Source organism: Natator depressus, chromosome 9, assembly GCF_965152275.1.
Source record: "Natator depressus isolate rNatDep1 chromosome 9, rNatDep2.hap1, whole genome shotgun sequence".
Lineage (NCBI taxonomy): Eukaryota > Metazoa > Chordata > Testudines > Cheloniidae > Natator > Natator depressus.
The window spans coordinates 44,256,468-44,274,752 of record NC_134242.1 but is presented as its reverse complement, the minus strand read 5'-3'; the positions used below and the strand labels follow the sequence as shown (position 1 = coordinate 44,274,752).

The 18,285-nt window shown below is 42.1% G+C and overlaps 1 protein-coding gene across 2 annotated transcripts in view; it reads left to right on the top strand.

The window, feature by feature from the left end:
* The window catches only part of KLHL24 (kelch like family member 24), a 44,978-nt gene extending 33,152 nt beyond the window's left edge, over positions 1-11,826 (top strand). For both annotated transcript variants that reach the window (XM_074964001.1, XM_074964000.1), the window contains 3 exons: positions 1,500-1,688; positions 2,210-2,398; positions 4,191-11,826. In XM_074964001.1, the coding sequence (XP_074820102.1) occupies positions 1,500-1,688; positions 2,210-2,398; positions 4,191-4,391 (579 nt within the window). In that variant the 3' untranslated portion in view covers positions 4,392-11,826. The remainder of the gene's footprint in view (positions 1-1,499; positions 1,689-2,209; positions 2,399-4,190) is intronic.
* Positions 11,827-18,285: the final 6,459 nt, after the last annotated feature.

The window sequence follows — 18,285 nt, the reverse complement described above, 5'->3', positions numbered from 1 at the left end:
ATATTTGTGAATCAAGATAGTTAAGACCAAAGCAGACTGTGAAGAACTTGAAAAAGATCTCACAAAACTAAGTAATTGGGCAACAAAATGGCAAATGAAATTTAATGTGGATAAATGTAAAGTAATGCACATTGGAAAAAATAACCCCAACTATATATACAATATGATGGGGACTAATTTAGCTACAACTAATCGGGAACGAGATCTTGGAGTCATCATGGATAGTTCTCTGAAGACGTCCACGCACTGTGCAGTGGCAGTCAAAAAAGCAAACAGGATGTTAGGAATCATTTAAAAAGGAATAGAGAATAAGACGGAGAATATCTTATTGTCCTTATATAAATCCATGGTACGCCCACATCTTGAATACTGCATACAGATGTGGTCTCCTCATCTCAAAAAAGATATACTGGCATTAGAAAAGGTTCAGGGAAGGGCAACTAAAATGAAAAGGGGTTTGGAACGGGGCCCATATGAGGAGAGATTAAAGAGGCTAGGACTTTTCATCTTGGAAAAGAGGAGACTAAGGGGGGATATGACAGTGGTATATAAAATCATGAGTGGTGTGGAGAAAGTGAATAAGGAAAAGTTATTTACTTATTCCCATAATATAAGAACTAGGGGCCACCAAATGAAATTAATGGGCAGCAGGTTTAAAATAAAAGGAAGTTCTTCTTCACACAGCGCAAGGAACTTGCCTGAGGAGGTTGTGAAGGCTAGGACTATAACAGGGTTTAAAAGAGAACTAGATAAATTCATGGAGGTTAAGTCCATTAATGGCTATTAGCCAGGATGGGTTAGGAATGGAGTCCATAGCCTCTGTTTGTCAGAGGGGGGAGATGGATGGCAGGAGAGAGATCACTTGATCATTATCTGTTAGGGTTCACTCCCTCTGGGGCACCTGGCATTGGCCACTGTCGGCAGACAGGATACTGGGCTGGATGGACCTTTGATCTGACCCAGTATGGCCATTCTTACTTTTTTATGAGTCTCTTTTTCTTAAACTTATGTGATAGGCAGCCAGATAAGAAAATATATGATCAAAAAGTAAATCAGAGGAAAGAATGTCATTTTAGACAGTAGGAAAGTGAGAAGTAAAAAACTGAGGAGAAAAGGGTTAAGTTAACATGGAGTTTTTTTTATTTCTGAATATAATTTGTAATATCAGTGAAGATAATCATAGAGATTTCTTATAGAGCATGTTCAAGTAAGAATCTAATGTCCATATTTGTAACATATGTTCAGGTGTCCATTGGCTCCAGTATCCCTACATACCAATGTATGGCTGCTCTCTTGATTCTTTAGCTCAGTATCTTAAAAGGCAATATTCCTGTTCTTCTGCATAGAAGTTTTCTGGGGGGAAAACCTATGCATTCAAAAATACAGCAAAACAGAACTGAGGCACTGAAGCTTTGAATGAGTTTAATCCTATACTTGCTTAATTAAAACTGGAGATAAAGATAAAGATGAAGATGTTTTTTTCTCTTTGTTTTGCATAGGTGTATGTAGTTGGAGGGTATGATGGGCAAAGTCGACTCAGCAGTGTAGAATGTTACGATTCATTTTCCAATCGATGGACAGAGGTAGCTCCACTTAAAGAAGCAGTGAGTTCTCCAGCAGTAACCAGCTGTGTAGGCAAATTGTTTGTGATTGGTGGAGGTCCTGATGACAACACGTGCTCTGACAAAGTTAGTTATTTCCTTTCTATGTATCTTAATAATACTGCTAAAAATGTAAATTATACAGAGAGATTTTTCAACTGAATTACAAATCTCCCGGCCCAGTCTATTGTCTGAATGCAAAGTATATATCTCACAGTAGAAAAAGCTAATTAAATAAAGCACAGTTATGCCATTAATACAGTCTTTGTCATAGTCACATCATCTTTCGCTTTGTGTATTAAGAGCTATTCAGGTTCTTAATGAAACTGCATATTTAAGTAAATAATGTAATATACTATATAATTTATTATGTAAGCTACTGCTGTTTAATATTTTTTGTTTTTAATGTTATAGATGTACAGTAGGAACAAGGTGTATGTTTTTGACATAGCAATATCTTGAGTTACTTTGGGTTTTTTGTGAAGCACTCCAAATAGATAGTTACCTTTAATCTCTTTGAATCAAAACTTCTGTGTGTACCTCAGATAATAAGTTTGATTTTTGTTCAATTGCGGTGTTAAACCTAAAATGTGTTTACTTGTTTTCAGGTTCAATCATATGATCCTGATACTAATTCTTGGTTGCTCCGTGCAACTATCCCCATTGCAAAGAGATGCATAACAGCTGTATCTCTAAACAATCTAATCTATGTTGCGGGAGGGCTCACCAAGGCAATTTACTGCTATGATCCAGTTGAGGATTATTGGATGCATGTACAGAATACATTCAGCAGACAGGTAATAAACACTAAAAATACTTGGAAACGTCTAAAAATGTATTTTATCTTCCTTGTATTAATAATTTAATATGAAATGAGTTTGATATGAAACTCTGTTAAATTACATCTCTCAGATTCGCTAGTTTTAGCTTTTCATTTATTAAGGTTAAGATTTTGTCATGGGTATTTTTAGTAAAAGTCACAGACAGGTCGTGGGCAATAAACAAAAAGTTATGGAAGCCCACAACCTGTCCCTGACTTTCCAACCCCGGCTACAGCTCCAGCCCTGGCCACTGCTCCAGCCCCTGGCAGCTGAAACCAGCCCCCGGGTGGCTGCCCCAACCGTTGCCATTGCTCCAGCCCCAGCCACTGCTTCAGCCCCAAGGGGCTGAACCAGCCCTGGCCACTGCTCTAGTCTGGGCGGTGCTCCAGCCCCAGCTGCTACTCCAGCCCAGTCGACTGCTCCAGCCCAGGACCCAGTCCTGGCCTCTGCTCCACACCCAGCCCCCAGCTACTGCTCCAGCCCCCAGCTGCTACTCCAGCCCAGCCCCTGTGGTTGCTCCAGCCCTGAAGTCCACCCTGGATGCTGCTGCTCCAGCCCTGGTGCTGTTTGCCCTTCAGCCCTGCTTCAGCCCTGCTGCTCTGGTGGGGGCTGAAGCCAAAGAAGTCATGGAGGTCTGTTAAAGTCACAGAATTCATGACCTCCATGACAAAATTGTATCCTTACTCATTATAGGCTAGACACTCAAACAAACCGTGAAACATCTAAAAGTAACACTTCAGGTGAGTGCCAGTATGTTAGAATGAGCAGTCTACTGATTGGAAACCACTACCCCAATTTAACACATCCAAACATGGATTTATACTAAATTAAATTGGATCCTTTTGCTTAGTCAAAATATTGTTTCCTTGAAATTGATCAGAACTACAAAATGTTGTAGGAAAATGTTTTAAACAGAGCATAAAACTGGTCTGTGTAGATCTAAAAGCAGCAGAGAGCAGTGTCACAGCAATGTGTGAATGAGCCTTCTGAACAGAATTTCAGTGTATGTCCTTCCCCTTGGGATACTATTTGTATGTCATGCTTTAGCAATAAATTTCATCATATTTTTTGAAAATCTGCTAATGAAAAATGGAGGGGAAAATGCCCTCAAAGAGATCTGCTTCTGCCCGTTCCCCCCACTTTCCATCTCTTCCTTTTACCATTTTCTGCATAATGTTTTTGCTTTGACTCCCTCTTTCTGTTTCTCCTTTAGGAAAAAATAACTCCTAGCCTCCCTTTTTTCCTCTAGAGCCCAGCATCTCCTTTCTTTGTCTCTTATTTACTCTATCCCTGGGTCTGTCTTCCTTTCCCTTTTTCTAACCACTAATTGTTACCTACTTCTGTTCCTTTAACCTCTCTCCCTGTTCCCATTCCACATTTGCTACATTTAGTCTTTCCACTTTTCTCTCTTCTTTCAATCCCTCCATTCTCTCCACTGTTTTCTTATCTTAGCTGCTTACTTGTACTATCCCCAAATGCTGGATATCTCATGTACAGAGTCTGAATCAGCCACACTTAGCTGCTTCAACCCTTCATAGGCCTGATGCCTGAATAGCCCAAGTCTTCAGGATTATCATGCTGCTACTTCCTCCGAGTTGACCCAGAAGAGCAAAGGTCCTGCTTTCTCCAATGGGCAGTAACAGAAGGAAATAATATAGCACCAAGCTATCTCCTTTTGGTAGCCAAAATGCTGTACCATCTCTCCAACCTTGAATAGGGTTTGGGTTTTGTAAATAGTCATGCATTTGTTTGTGTATTTGATAAACAGGAAAACTGTGGCATGTCTGTGTGTAATGGCAAAATCTATATCCTTGGTGGAAGACGAGAAAATGGAGAAGCCACAGACACCATTCTTTGTTATGATCCTGCAACAGGCATCATCACGGGAGTAGCAGCCATGCCCAGGCCAGTATCGTATCATGGCTGTGTGACTATTCATAGATACAATGAAAAAGGCTTTAAACTGTAAAGAAAGGAAATCTTATGAAAGAATGCAGTGCCTTGGTACAGGACAGGATTTCAAAGATTCCTAAAATGGGAAACTGGCTTTTCCCTCAGTGCCATATGAAACTAAATATCCATGTGCCTTTTAAAACAAAATGTTTTCAATTAATTAAAAGGTAAAAGAAAATCTACAAACATATCCATGAACTGTTCAGCCATTTCTCGCATGATAGCCGTGAACTAATATTTACATTGTTTTCCCCTTCTTTGTGATCAGTAATTAAAATCTTGTATGTTGTGTAGGGAATGTGCCTTCACAAGTAGCTGTGCCTATATCTTAAGGATTGATGTCTGTATTATTTTTTCAGTTATTTCAGAGTCTATTAACTGAAAGTATTTAACCAAGTCGACCTACAAAAAATGTGTTAGTTTAAAAGAGTGCATATCATTCTGATTAACAGGCATGATGCAGTGTTGTTGTAGCCATGTTGGTCCCAGGATATTAGAGAGACAGGGTGGGTGAAGGTAATATCTTTTATTGGGCCAACTTCTGTTGGTGTGTAAGTTCAAAAGCTTGTCTCTCTCACCAGGAGAAGTTGGCCCAATAGAAGATATTATCTCACCCACCTTGATGTTCTTTTATCAGAAAATTGCTTGGCTTACCAAATAGACTTTATTTCATGATCACCCACTACTATAGAATTTTTTTAATGTAATGCTTCATAGGAAATAAATATTAAAACCTTTGAGAAATAATTTTCCTCTGTAAATGGATAGGGAATACAGTGGCATCATGGTTGTTCACTGAGCTACTACAAAAAGTTTCAGTAACTATCGTTTTCATAGTAACAGACCTTAGTGTTGCTAATAATTTATTAGAAGTCCTACAAATACTGGACTACATGCATATGGAAAAAATAATGACCCTTGCAGCATAGGCACACTTTTGTGAAGCAGTTTTATATCCAGTTCTGACCTCCTTAAATTGTAGAGCTGAAGTCGGCTAATTCCTGGTATCGTTCTTCGCTAACTGCAAGGTACCTTTCATCATTCTACTGCATGAATAGACCCCTAGTCAAGGGGATATTCTAACTTCATGAATTCTACAGTGTAAACTCTGTGTGAATAGGCCTGTAGTCCCTGGGTCTTTCTAACTCTGCTGTTTTATAAATTGATCTTTGTGGTACCTCATTTATGCAAAGTTCCAGGATATCTGCCAACTCTGTTTCTACAGATTTTTCAGACAATCACCTTTTCCAGCGCTATTGAGCTCCTGTAAACCCTATAGGGGGCATGTGTGGACCTGACAGTTCCCCCACATCACCAGAACACTACCCAGGGACCTGTCCATTTAGCCAAGTGACTGTGTAAAGTAGCATATTTTTACTTGTTTTAATTTTGAAGGCTTAGAGACTTTCAAAATATCCTCCCAAATTTTGGCCCATTGCTTTTCAATGAAGCTGAAAATCTTGCTGAAGATATTCCTCCAATTCCTACTTAGATCTCTGTAACAGAACTATATGCTTGTATAGTTGGGGCACAAATTCATGAATCTGTACATAGCGCTTCGGAGTTTGCATGTGGAAGGGGCGCTTGCTCCATGCACCAATTTCCTACCAGAAGGCAGGGAGTGACACCATATCCTCTATCCCCATAAAGCCTCTCCTTACCTTGAACTCCCTTTATGAGGAATTCTGAGGATAGCTGCCAGCCAGGAAAACAGACAATACTGGAGCAGATGAACACAAAGGGCCTCTTCAAGGACAACCCTAATCTCTAGCAGACCCAGGAGATTTATGGGTTCTGAACTCTTTGTTCAGTCTGTAGGAAATAGGAACAAACCACATGTCTGGAACATAATCTGTTCTCCTTGGAATTTCTTCTCCATCTCCTTCCCACACATTTTTCCATTAAATGGGTATTCTGGCTCTTGGTGTGGATATGACTCCTTTAGAGAGTCATCATTTTCAGTACTGAGTTAGTGGTGACATTATAAAGGAGCACTGAGTGGTTAACTGCACATTGTGCCATTTCTTTTGTAACCTCAGGAATGTGTGCAGACTTCAATTTCTAGCAAAATACCAAACACTGGTAGTGTATATTAGGTATATTGATTAAATAAAATTATATGCATATGTAACAATGCTGATTCTGGCATGACCCAGCTGAGAGTGCCAATTCAGGACAAATTGCTTAAAGCAGGGCAGTTACAGCCCAAGGCTGGGGTTTCTGTGCACAACAAGGCAAACCAAACCAGCCAAACAGAGAAGACTTTGGTTTTACCCCACTGGCTAACCACAAGTCACACAAGCAATTCCTTTAGACACCCCATTTCCCGGTATCACCACCAGTGCCACTCGTTATGGGGACAAATGGTTATGAAAACCAATACCCCAGTAAAAGAAAAAAGGTTCTCTCGATCCCAAAGGACCAAGCCCCAGACCCAGGTCAATATACAAATCAGATCTTACCCACAAATCACGCTGTTGCCAATCCTTTAGAATCTAAAATCTAAAGTTTATTCATAAAAGGAAAATATATAGATGAGAGCTAGAATTGGTGAGATGGAATCAATTACATACAGTAATGGCAAAGTTCTTGGTTCAGGCTTGCAGCAGTGATAGAATAAACTTCAGGTTCAAATCAAGTCTCTGGAGTACATCCACAGCTGGGATGGGTCTTTCAGTCCTTGGTTCAAATCTTCAGTGTAGCAAAGTTCCTCCAGAGGTATGAAGCAGGATTGAAGACAGGATGGAGGAGCTGCAGCAGCTTTTTATAGTCTCTTGCCATGTGGTTTTTCTTTCTTTGTTCCAAAGACAAGCTGTCCATCACATGGCATGGAAAAACCTCAGAGTTCAGTCCATAGGCATGTCCCTGCATACCTTGCTGAGTCCCATGGCATGTCTGCCTTCTCTCAGTGGGTCAGTTGTATATCTGATGGTCCTTAATGGGCCATCAAACAGGCTAGGCAGAGCTGACACCAACTTGTCTGAGATATCACCCAGAAGCAGAGCACAAGTTTGAAATACAGACAGTATAGAGCCAATACTTATAACTTTAAATACAAAAATGATACATGCATATAGATCACATAATCATAACCGGCAAACCATAACCTTGTCTTAAACACCTCATTTGACCCCCTTTATACAATATTTGGTGCCACTACAGGACCTTGGTTGCAACAATGATCTATACGGTCCCAGTTTATGTCAGTAACGTCACAGCATATTACTGAGGTAACTAGCGAATCAGTCCATAAGTATATACACCCAGGTGGTCCTAATTTGGAGGGAATGGAGTAGTGTAAGAAAAGTGAATCAGATAAATGAATCCTTTTCTGGGTTTCTTGGCTCACCAAGCCTGACTTTGAAAATATAATTCCAGCACCCGTGAATAAGGTCCATTGACAGCAATGGTAGTTGCACAGTAACTGTTTTGTAGTAACATGGTAAATAGTTTGTGCATCATTGTAAGCGAAAATGTAATTATGGAAGGAGCACCTGATTAGAAATAAGATAGATTTCCATTTCCCCCAACTTCCTTCCTTTTTGTATTAAGATACTGAATGTTGATCCTTATAGTAAGCTGTTCTGAAGTGTTTTTTATTTTGTAGATATATAATGTTATTTGTGTGGCGATTACTTTTGATTTGTGTTCAGAAGACTCTGTAAATACAAACACATTGCTTTCCATGTGTATGAAGATTCAGTGTATAGTCTAGAATGTTGTCTTTTCTATGTTAACTGTTTACATGTATCTTGTTACTGTTACATATTAATTTTGAAAGTAGCTGTTTACTGTACCAGTAAATGCAGACATTTAGATGTAGAAGAAACTTTTTTGCATGCAGCTTTTTAGACCCTGTACCAGTAATGGAAGAATTAGTGTGTTGAGTATAGCTAAAATGGCAGAAGTTATTTTTGCAGTAATTTCTTTTAAGTGAACAGTCAATATTTTATATTTTTGACTCAGTACATATATAGTTGAAGTTATCACCCATTCTGTCAAAAAAATAATTTTTAAAATGTAGAAGAAAACTACTTGTTATTGAAAATCTAACATGTTCTAGAGGGATCTATTATATATGGAGCCACTTTCCTGGGTCACTTGTTCTCCAAGATATTTCGTTTAGGGACAGATGGATTCAAAGATTCACCATGATGCAAACCCATTGGATTGGATCTTACGTGCCCTGATGGACAAAAAAAAATCGATTTGTATTCCTTGAGAGAAAATACTGAAGTGCCTTTCAGTGTAATCAAAAGCTCTTCATGATGAAAAGTCACAACTTGTGCTAGCTCCCAGGGAATGAGATCTGCTCAAGGATATAACTTCAAAATAGCTATGCTTGGGAAGCAGGGCAAAATCTTTTCTAGCTGTTCCAGCTATTTAAAAACTCACTGTTAAGAGTTTACCTTATAGTTAGCTAACAGAGATAAGTAATTTGCTTAAATTCTCATAGCTTTAAAAGAAGCTAGATTAAATATTTTCCTTCTGAGTTTTGATGTTCATGAGCTTTGTCACGCCAATCTTCAGAATCTTGGCATTGACTGAAAAGAACATTGGTACTTAATTGCAACTTGACTGTCAAGAAGGTACCATCTAAATAATTTGAGTAGTGCATCCTAGAGAGGTCTATAACCTTCTGCTTTTAAACACACCATGCATGACATCAGTTTTATAGTCATCAGCACGTTACATTTCCTAGAGTCTAGCAGTTGCTCATTTTCTGGTCGGTTCCTTCATACCCCATATGCCTTCAGGGTTGGCTGAACTTGTGGGACCTCTTCCATTTGTACCATCTGATAGTTCATCTTGCAATGTATGCATCCTATATGATCCAAGGATTAAGCACTGTGTTTTCTCTCCTAACAGCGGGAGTTCAACATATTACTGATTTTTGACTCATCCACTAATACAACAGCATTAAAAATTGCTTTGATAGTCTTAGTCCTTGGCACACAGATGTCTTTAACTCAGGAGAGGTTGATATGGACTCCTCCTATATTAATTCATCCAGAATTTTTATAGGATTTTCAACACTCTGCAGCTTCAGGGAAAGGCTGACGATGGAGGAAAAGGAAGTGTTCATCTTCACAGAGGAGAAGTTCAAAGAGGAAACTTTGGACATCTGTGCTTGAAAGCAGGAGACACTGATGATTGTTAGCTATTCTAGAAGACAGACTGAGTTCACTGCCTTATCTTGTGTGATTAGTCAGGTTATCCTGCTTAAATTGATAAAGTGCAAGGACACAAGATGAGAAATAATCAATTTCTTACTATTTAAGACTCTTCTCCTCCTCCACAATGAGTTGATGGTGCACTGGACCTTCATTGTTCCCTACCATAAAGGGGAGGTGATGGAGTTATAAACTAATTCTCTTTCCAGTTCAGAAGAAAATTAATAGAAAGAATCTGAATAGATGGATGGGAGAGGTAACAGATAAATTCCAGTGCATTCATTTGGTAGTTGAGGTTGCTCTAACCAGGACTTTCTAGACATTCTTACAGTTCATGATCTCAGATATTGACTCATTTAACAAAATGGCATCATGTTTAGCAGTTCATTGTCTTCAGCTTCGGAGAAAAAGATGCACATGTTCATATGCTTGTGATCCTTCTAGTGATGAAGCTCAGGAAAGACAGAAGGGTTGAGTTTTCTTACTTGCTCAATTTTGACAGCGTTTTCTTTACTGTTGAAGATGGCAATAGCCAATTCAAGAGGATTATAAAACTTGCTAGACTTTGTCATTCAGAAGCAAGGCAGATGTTTTCATTTGAACTTAGACTCTTTTGCACATGAGAAGGTACAAATTAAATTGGCTGGTGTGTCTGATTAAAAAGTCTCTGTCCTATGTACTGAAAGAGAATCTGTTAGGCAAGGTATAATTTTATGTAGAAGTTTGATATCTGTCATGGAGCCAAATATTTATATTCACGTCTTACATACAAGTTTGGGGTTTTTTTTACATAGCCTAGCCTTCAGGTAGCCTCTATAAAAATCCACTGCAATCTTAGCTTTTTCTGAATGTCTAGATTCCATCAATACTAATGCAAAAATAGTAGCCAGCCTCTCATTGTCCCTCCAGGTCAGATTTGTCAGTCACAAGTTCTTAAGGCACTAACAACACATGGCAGCAGTTTTTCATAACTGATGTTACGTACAAGAGTCCAGGTAACTTAGGAGTGTGTATCCATAGATAACATTGCCTGAGAGTTTTATTTACAGGAAATTCTCCTCTATATCATATCATAATGCTTCAGTCAATATTTTTAATGATTTGTGTGTTTGTATTATGTGTGTGTGATTACATTTTCTGATCATTTTATGATACTGCTTATGACGATCTTTTACAAAAATGATAAATAGGTAAAGTCACTGTGTGGAGCATGTAAGTAGCTGTACTTAAGTGATGGTGGCAGATATGTAATTGCAGCTTCTTTTGTACCACTGGTTCCAAAGAAAAGAATGTGTTTAAAGTTGCCAAAATATGTGTGCCTTGAACTCACTAATACTTCATCTACTTTCAGTCTGAGCTTATATTGTTCCTGCTGAATATTTTGTGACGGTCAGTTTTAGTACCCAGAATAGTAATGTCCTTGTCAATGACAGCAATCTATACATTCATTAATTTAAAGCACAATTAAATCAGTTTATGCAGAATATGTAAACTTTGTTTTTTTAAAAAGTAATGGGGGATTTAATTGATGGGGGGATGTAATAGTGTGCTTTTTCCATTCTCTATTTTCTGTTTCTAGAACTCCCACTGTGACAAAGGAGAGTAATGTTGCTGTTTTTAGCCAACTGTCCTTAATGTGTACAGTGCATTTTTTATTAGTATCTTAGTTCAGGACATTGGCTGAAATTTCTGTCAGAAATATCTTGTTTAGGACAACACAATTCCCTCCGCCCTCCCCCCCAAAGAATATAATATGAAGCAACTGTATAATGCAGCATGGCAATAAGTGAGACCAAGAGACTTGAATAAGATGTATTGGTATGCATTTCATATGGGTGAGCACATGACATAAGGGTCTATTCTCCTTTCAGTGCATACCCACATAATAACTTTGAGTCACATTAATAGGCATTACCTCTCCAGCGAAAGAGAATACACCCATTAAACAACAGATATACTTTCCTCACCTGGGGTTATGTTTTGTGTTTTCCTTTTTGGAAGCAGTTCATTGTTGTTTTGTTTTCGCTTGGGTTGGTTTTTTTTGGGGGGGGGGAGTTTGGCCAGTTTCCTTATGTACAGAACAGTAAAACATTTTGTTCCTCCACGAGCTAATGTTGTTTTCAGGAACAAATTGGTACAGCACAAATCAGATCTGAACAAAAGTACAGACCACTTAACATGTACCAGAATCAGCTGAATATTACCTTGCACAAACCCAATTTTAGAGATCTTCATATTATGTTGGCAGTGGAAAAAGATGCCTTTTTGTAATGTAGCAAAGAATTTCAATAACATGTTATGTACTTGTTATATTTAAATGTATTTCTTGCATAATTCTTTTTTTTTTAAATTAAGTTCTGTGTATCTAATAAACATTTGTCTTTTGAATATTGCTTTGTGTGTTGTGCTTAACCCATGGAAGAATCCACAGGTGGGGCTTGGTTGGGGAGGGAGGAAACTGCAGATCCCCCTTGCGGAGTTTTCCCCAGATGATTTAGTTTGATGGTGAGTACCCTCCACCTCTTGAATTGCAAACTGGACACCATTAACTTAGGCTTGAATAAAGACTGGGAGAGGATGTGTCATTACACAAAGTAAAACTATTTCCCCGTGTTTATTCTCCTCCCCGCCCCACTGTTCCTCAGACGTTCTTGTCAACTCCTGGAAATGGCCCACGTTGATTATCACTACAAAAGGTTTTTTTTCTCTCCTGCTGGTAATAGCTCACCTTACCTGATCACTCTCATTACAGTGTGTATGGTAACACCCATTGTTTCATGTTCTCTGTGTATATAAAATCTCCCCACTGTATTTTCCACTGCATGCATCCGATGAAGTGAGCTGTAGCTCACAAAAGCTTATGCTCAAATAAATGTGTTAGTCTCTAAGGTGCCACAAGTCCTCCTTTTCTTTTTGCGGATACAGACTAACACGGCTGCTACTCTGAAACTCCTCCCCTCTGTCTCTCTGGCAGGACGACTTTCCCTGCAGTGTGCATGCTTGTGTGCAAATACACACTCTCTCTAAAAGGGAAGGAGCACAGAACACTTAATGCAGCCTCAGACCACACACACACACACACACACTTAGGGTATGTCTACACTATGAAATTAGGTCGAATTTATAGAAGTCGGTTTTTTAGAAATCGGTTTTATATATTCGAGTGTGTGTGTCCCCACAGAAAATGCTCTCAGTGCATTAAGTGCATTAACTCAGCGGAGTGCTTCCACAGTACCGAGGCTAGAGTCGACTTCCGGAGCGTTGCACTGTGGGTAGCTATCCCACAGTTCCCGCAGTCTCCGCTGCCCATTGGAATTCTGGGTTGAGATCCCAATGCCTGATGGGGCTAAAACATTGTCGCGGGTGGTTCTGGGTACATATCGTCAGGCCCCCGTTCCCTCCCTCCCTCCGTGAAAGCAAGGACAGACAATTGTTTCGCGCCTTTTTCCCTGAGTTACCTGTGCAGACGCCATACCACGGCAAGCATGGAGCCCGCTCAGGTAACCGTCACCGTATGTCTCCTGGGTGCTGGCAGACGCGGTACTGCATTGCTACACAGTAGCAGCAACCCATTGCCTTGTGGCAGCAGACGGTGCAATAGGACTGGTAGCTGTCATCGTCATGTCTGAGGTGCTCCTGGCCACGTCGGCCAGGAGCGCCTGGGCAGACATGGGCACAGGGACTAAATTTGGAGTGACTTGATCAAGTCATTCTCTTTAGTCCTGCAGTCAGTCCTATTGAACCATCTTATGGTGAGCAGGCAGGCGATACGGATTGCTAGTAGTCCTATTGCATCATCTTCTGCCGGGCAGGCAAGAGATGAGGATGGCTAGCAGTCCTATTGTACCATCTTCTGCCGAGCAGCCATGAGATGTGGATGGCATGCAGTCCTTCTGCACCGTCTGCTGCCAGCCAAAGATGTAAAAGATAGATGGAGTGGATCAAAACAAGAAATAGACCAGATTTGTTTTGTACTCATTTGCTTCCACCCCCTCCCCTGTCTAGGGGACTCATTCCTCTAGGTCATACTGCAGTCACTCACAGAGAAGGTGCAGCGAGGTAAATCTAGCCATGTATCAATCAAAGGCCAGACTAACCTCCTTGTTCCAATAAGAACAATAACTTAGGTGCACCATTTCTTATTGGAACCCTCCGTGAAGTCCTGCCTGAAATACTCCTTGATGTAAAGCCACGCCTTTGTTGATTTTAGCTCCCTGAAGCCAACCCTGTAAGCCATGTCGTCAGTCACCCCTCCCTCCATCAGAGCAACGGCAGACAATCGTTCCGCGCCTTTTTTCTGTGCGGACACCATACCAAGGCAAGCATGGAGGCCGCTCAGCTCACTTTGGCAATTAGGAGCACATTAAACACCACACGCATTATCCACCAGTATATGCAGCACCAGAACCTGGCAGAGCGATACCGGGCGAGGAGGCGATGTCAGCGCGGTCACGTGAGTGATCAGGACATGGACACAGATTTTTCTGAAAGCATGGGCCCTGGCAATGCATGCATCGTGGTGCTAATGGGGCAGGTTCATGCTGTGGAACGCCGATTCTGGGCTCGGGAAACAAGCACAGACTGGTGGGACCGCATAGTGTTGCAGGTCTGGGACGATTCCCAGTGGCTGCGAAACTTTCGCATGCGTAAGGGCACTTTCATGGAACTTTGTGACTTGCTTTCCCCTGCCCTGAAGCGCATGAATACCAAGATGAGAGCAGCCCTCACAGTTGAGAAGCGAGTGGCGATAGCCCTGTGGAAGCTTGCAACGCCAGACAGCTACCGGTCAGTTGGGAATCAATTTGGAGTGGGCAAATCTACTGTGGAGGCTGCTGTGATGCAAGTAGCCCACGCAATCAAAGATCTGCTGATATCAAGGGTAGTGACCCTGGGAAATGTGCAGGTCATAGTGGATGGCTTTGCTGCAATGGGATTCCCTAACTGTGGTGGGGCCATAGACGGAACCCAGATCCCTGTCTTGGCACCGGAGCACCAAGCCGGCGAGTACATAAACTGCAAGGGGTACTTTTCAATAGTGCTGCAAGCTCTGGTGGATCACAAGAGACGTTTCACCAACATCAACGTGGGATGGCCAGGAAAGGTACATGACGCTCGCATCTTCAGGAACTCTGATCTGTTTCAAAAGCTGCAGGAAGGGACTTTATTCCCAGACCAGAAAATAACTGTTGGGGATGTTGAAATGCCTATAGTTATCCTTGGGGACCCAGCCTACCCCTTAATGCCATGGCTCATGAAGCCGTACACAGGCAGCCTAGACAGTAGTCAGGAGCTGTTCAACTACAGGCTGAGCAAGTGCAGAATGGTGGTAGAATGTGCATTTGGACATTTAAAGGCGCGCTGGCGCAGTTTACTGACTCGGTTAGACCTCAGCGAAACCAATCTTCCCACTGTTATTACTGCTTGCTGTGCGCTCCACAATATCTGTGAGAGTAAGGGGGAGACGTTTATGGCGGGGTGGGAGGTTGAGGCAAATCGCCTGGCTGCTGGTTACGCTCAGCCAGACACCAGGGCAGTTAGAAGAGCACAGGAGGGCGCGGTACGCATCAGAGAAGCTTTGAAAACCAGTTTCATGACTGGCCAGGCTACGGTGTGAAAGTTCTCTTTGTTTCTCCTTGATGAAACCCCCCGTCCCTTGGTTCACTCTACTTCCCTGTAAGCTAACCACCCTCCCCTCCTCCCTTCGATCACCGTTTGCAGAGGCAATAAAGTCATTGTTGCTTCACATTCATGCATTCTTTATTCATTCATCACACAAATAGGGGGATGACTACCAAGGTAGCCCAGGAGGGGTGGTGGAGGAGGGAAGGAAAATGCCACACAGCACTTTAAAAGTTTACAACTTTAAAATTTATGGAATGCCAGCCTTCTGTTTTTTGGGCAATCCTCTGTGGTGGAGTGGCTGGTTGACCGGAGGCCCCCCCACCGTGTTCTTGGGCGTCTGGTTGTGGAGGCTATGGAACTTGGGGAGGAGGGCAGTTGGTTACACAGGGGCTGTAGTGGCAGTCTGTGCACTAGCTGCCTTTGCTGCAGCTCAACCATACACTGGAGCATACTGGTTTGATCCTCCAGCAGCCTCAACATTGAATCCTGCCTCCTCTCATCACGCTGCCGCCACATTTGAGCTTCAGCCCTCTCTTCAGCCCGCCACTTACTCTCTTCAGCCCGCCACCTCTCCTCCCGGTCATTTTGTGCTTTCCTACACTCTGACATTATTTGCCTCCACACATTCGTCTGTGCTCTGTCAGTGTGGGAGGACAGCATGAGCTCAGAGAACATTTCATCACGAGTGCGTTTTTTTTTCTTTCTAATCTTCACTAGCCTCTGGGAAGGAGAAGATCTTGTGATCATTGAAACACATGCAGCTGGTGGAGAAAAAAAAAGGGACAGCGGTATTTAAAAAGACACATTTTATAAAACAGTGGCTACACTTTTTCAGGGTAAACCTTGCTGTTAACATTACATACATAGCACATGTGCTTTTGTTACAAGGTCGCATTTTGCCTCCCCCCACCGCGTGGCTACCCCCTCAACCCTCCCCCCTCCCCGTGGCTAACAGCGGGGAACATTTCTGTTCAGCCATAGGCAAACAGCCCAGCAGGAACGGGCTCCTCTGAGTGTCCCCTGAAGAAAAGCACCCTATTTCAACCAGGTCCAAGATGAATGATATCTTACTCTCCTGAGGATAACACAGAGAGATAAAGAACGGATGTTATTTGAACTCCAGCAAACATACACTGCAATGCTTTGTTGTACAATGATTCCCGAGTACGTGTTACTGGCCTGGAGTGGTAAAGTATCCTACCATGGAGGACGCAATAAGGCTGCCCTCCCCAGAAACCTTTTGCAAAGGTTTTGGGAGTACATCCAGGAGAGCCGCGAATGCCAGGGCAAATTAATCCTTTCACATGCTTGCTTTTAAACCATGTATAGTATTTTAAAAGGTACACTCACCGGAGGTCCCTTCTCCGCCTGCCGGGTCCAGGAGGCAGCCTTGGGTGGGTTCGGGGGGTACTGGCTCCAGGTCCAGGGTGAGAAACAGTTCCTGGCTGTCGGGAAAACCGGTTTCTGCGCTTGCTTGCTGTGAGCTATCTACAACCTCATCATCATCATCATCTTCTTCGTCCCCAAAACCTGCTTCCGTATTGCCTCCATCTCCATTGAAGGAGTCAAACAACACGGCTGGGGTAGTGGTGGCTGAACCCCCTAAAATGGCATGCAGCTCATCATAGAAGCGGCATGTTTGGGGCTCTGACCCGGAGCGGCCGTTCGCCTCTCTGGTTTTCTGGCAGGCTTGCCTCAGCTCCTTAAGTTTCACGTGGCACTGCTTCGGGTCCCTGTTATGGCCTCTGTCCTTCATGCCCTGGGAGATTTTGACAAAGGTTTTGGCATTTCGAAAACTGGAACGGAGTTCTGATAGCACAGATTCCTCTCCCCATACAGCGATCAGATCCCGTACCTCCCGTTCAGTCCATGCTGGAGCTCTTTTGCGATTCTGGGATTCCATCATGGTCACCTCTGCTGAGGAGCTCTGCATGGTCACTTCTGCTGATGAGCTCTGCATGGTCACCTGCAGCTTGCCACGATGGCCAAACAGGAAATGAGATTCAAAAGTTCGCGGTTCTTTTCCTGTCTACCTGGCCAGTGCATCTGAGTTGAGAGTGCTGTCCAGAGCGGTCACAATGGAGCACTCTGGGATAGCTCCCGGAGGCCAATACCGTCGAATTGTGTCCACAGTACCCCAAATTCAACCCGGCAAGGCCGATTTAAGCGCTAATCCACTTGTCAGGGGTGGAGTAAGGAAATCGATTTTAAGAGCCCTTTAAGCCAAAATAAAGGGCTTCATCATGTGGACGGGTGCAGGTTTACATCGATTTAACGCTGCTAAATTCGACCTAAAGTCCTAGTGTAGGCCAGGGCTAAAAGGGAAGGAGCATAGAACAGTTAATGCAGCACAGACCCCATCCCCTCAGAGTTCAGGGTGCAAATGCAGTTGACTCCCTGTGTCTGAGTGGGCAAGAGGAGATCTGTGACCAACCCCTTAACGCCTTATTGCAAACTTCTTATAGGTTTGATTCAGACTAAGATATCTCCAGTGTGGGCATCCATAAATAGAAGATGTTGCCTTAAGAACTGCTGATTCCAGGATCAAGGAGTAAGTGGATTATATTACTAAAGTTGAACGAAGGTAGAAAAACTATGAAAAATAAAAACACGAGAGCTGTTTGTCTAAACACAATTTTTATAAATTACTGAACTTCATTGAGACCCAAGCAGCCATCATTACCTTCCCCTCCCTTATTTAATATATTTCAAGAGGTGGATTTACAGTGCTTGTACTTCCAGAGATACTATTCCATCACTGCTTGGGACCTGACACTCAGTATAGTCCAAGACATATCTAAAGCTAATACAGTCAAATTGCAGAATTGATAATAGACACCATTTATATTGCAATGGGAGTAATTTAAATGCTGGTGCTGTTCTCAACCAAGAGCAGATGAAGGGCCTGATTCAAACTTACATCAGAAAATTTAAGTATTCCCATTTGTTTCTGTGGAGCTGAATCAGGCCCGCTAGTGATATATGAGACTAAGTATTTTACCCATCAGGTATATAGCATTTTTAAATAAATGTTTGGTAATGGGAACTATCAAGTTTGCCATGCCAGCAGTGTATCTGCTGCCTCAGTGTTTCACAATGGGGCCAGAGTGTTTC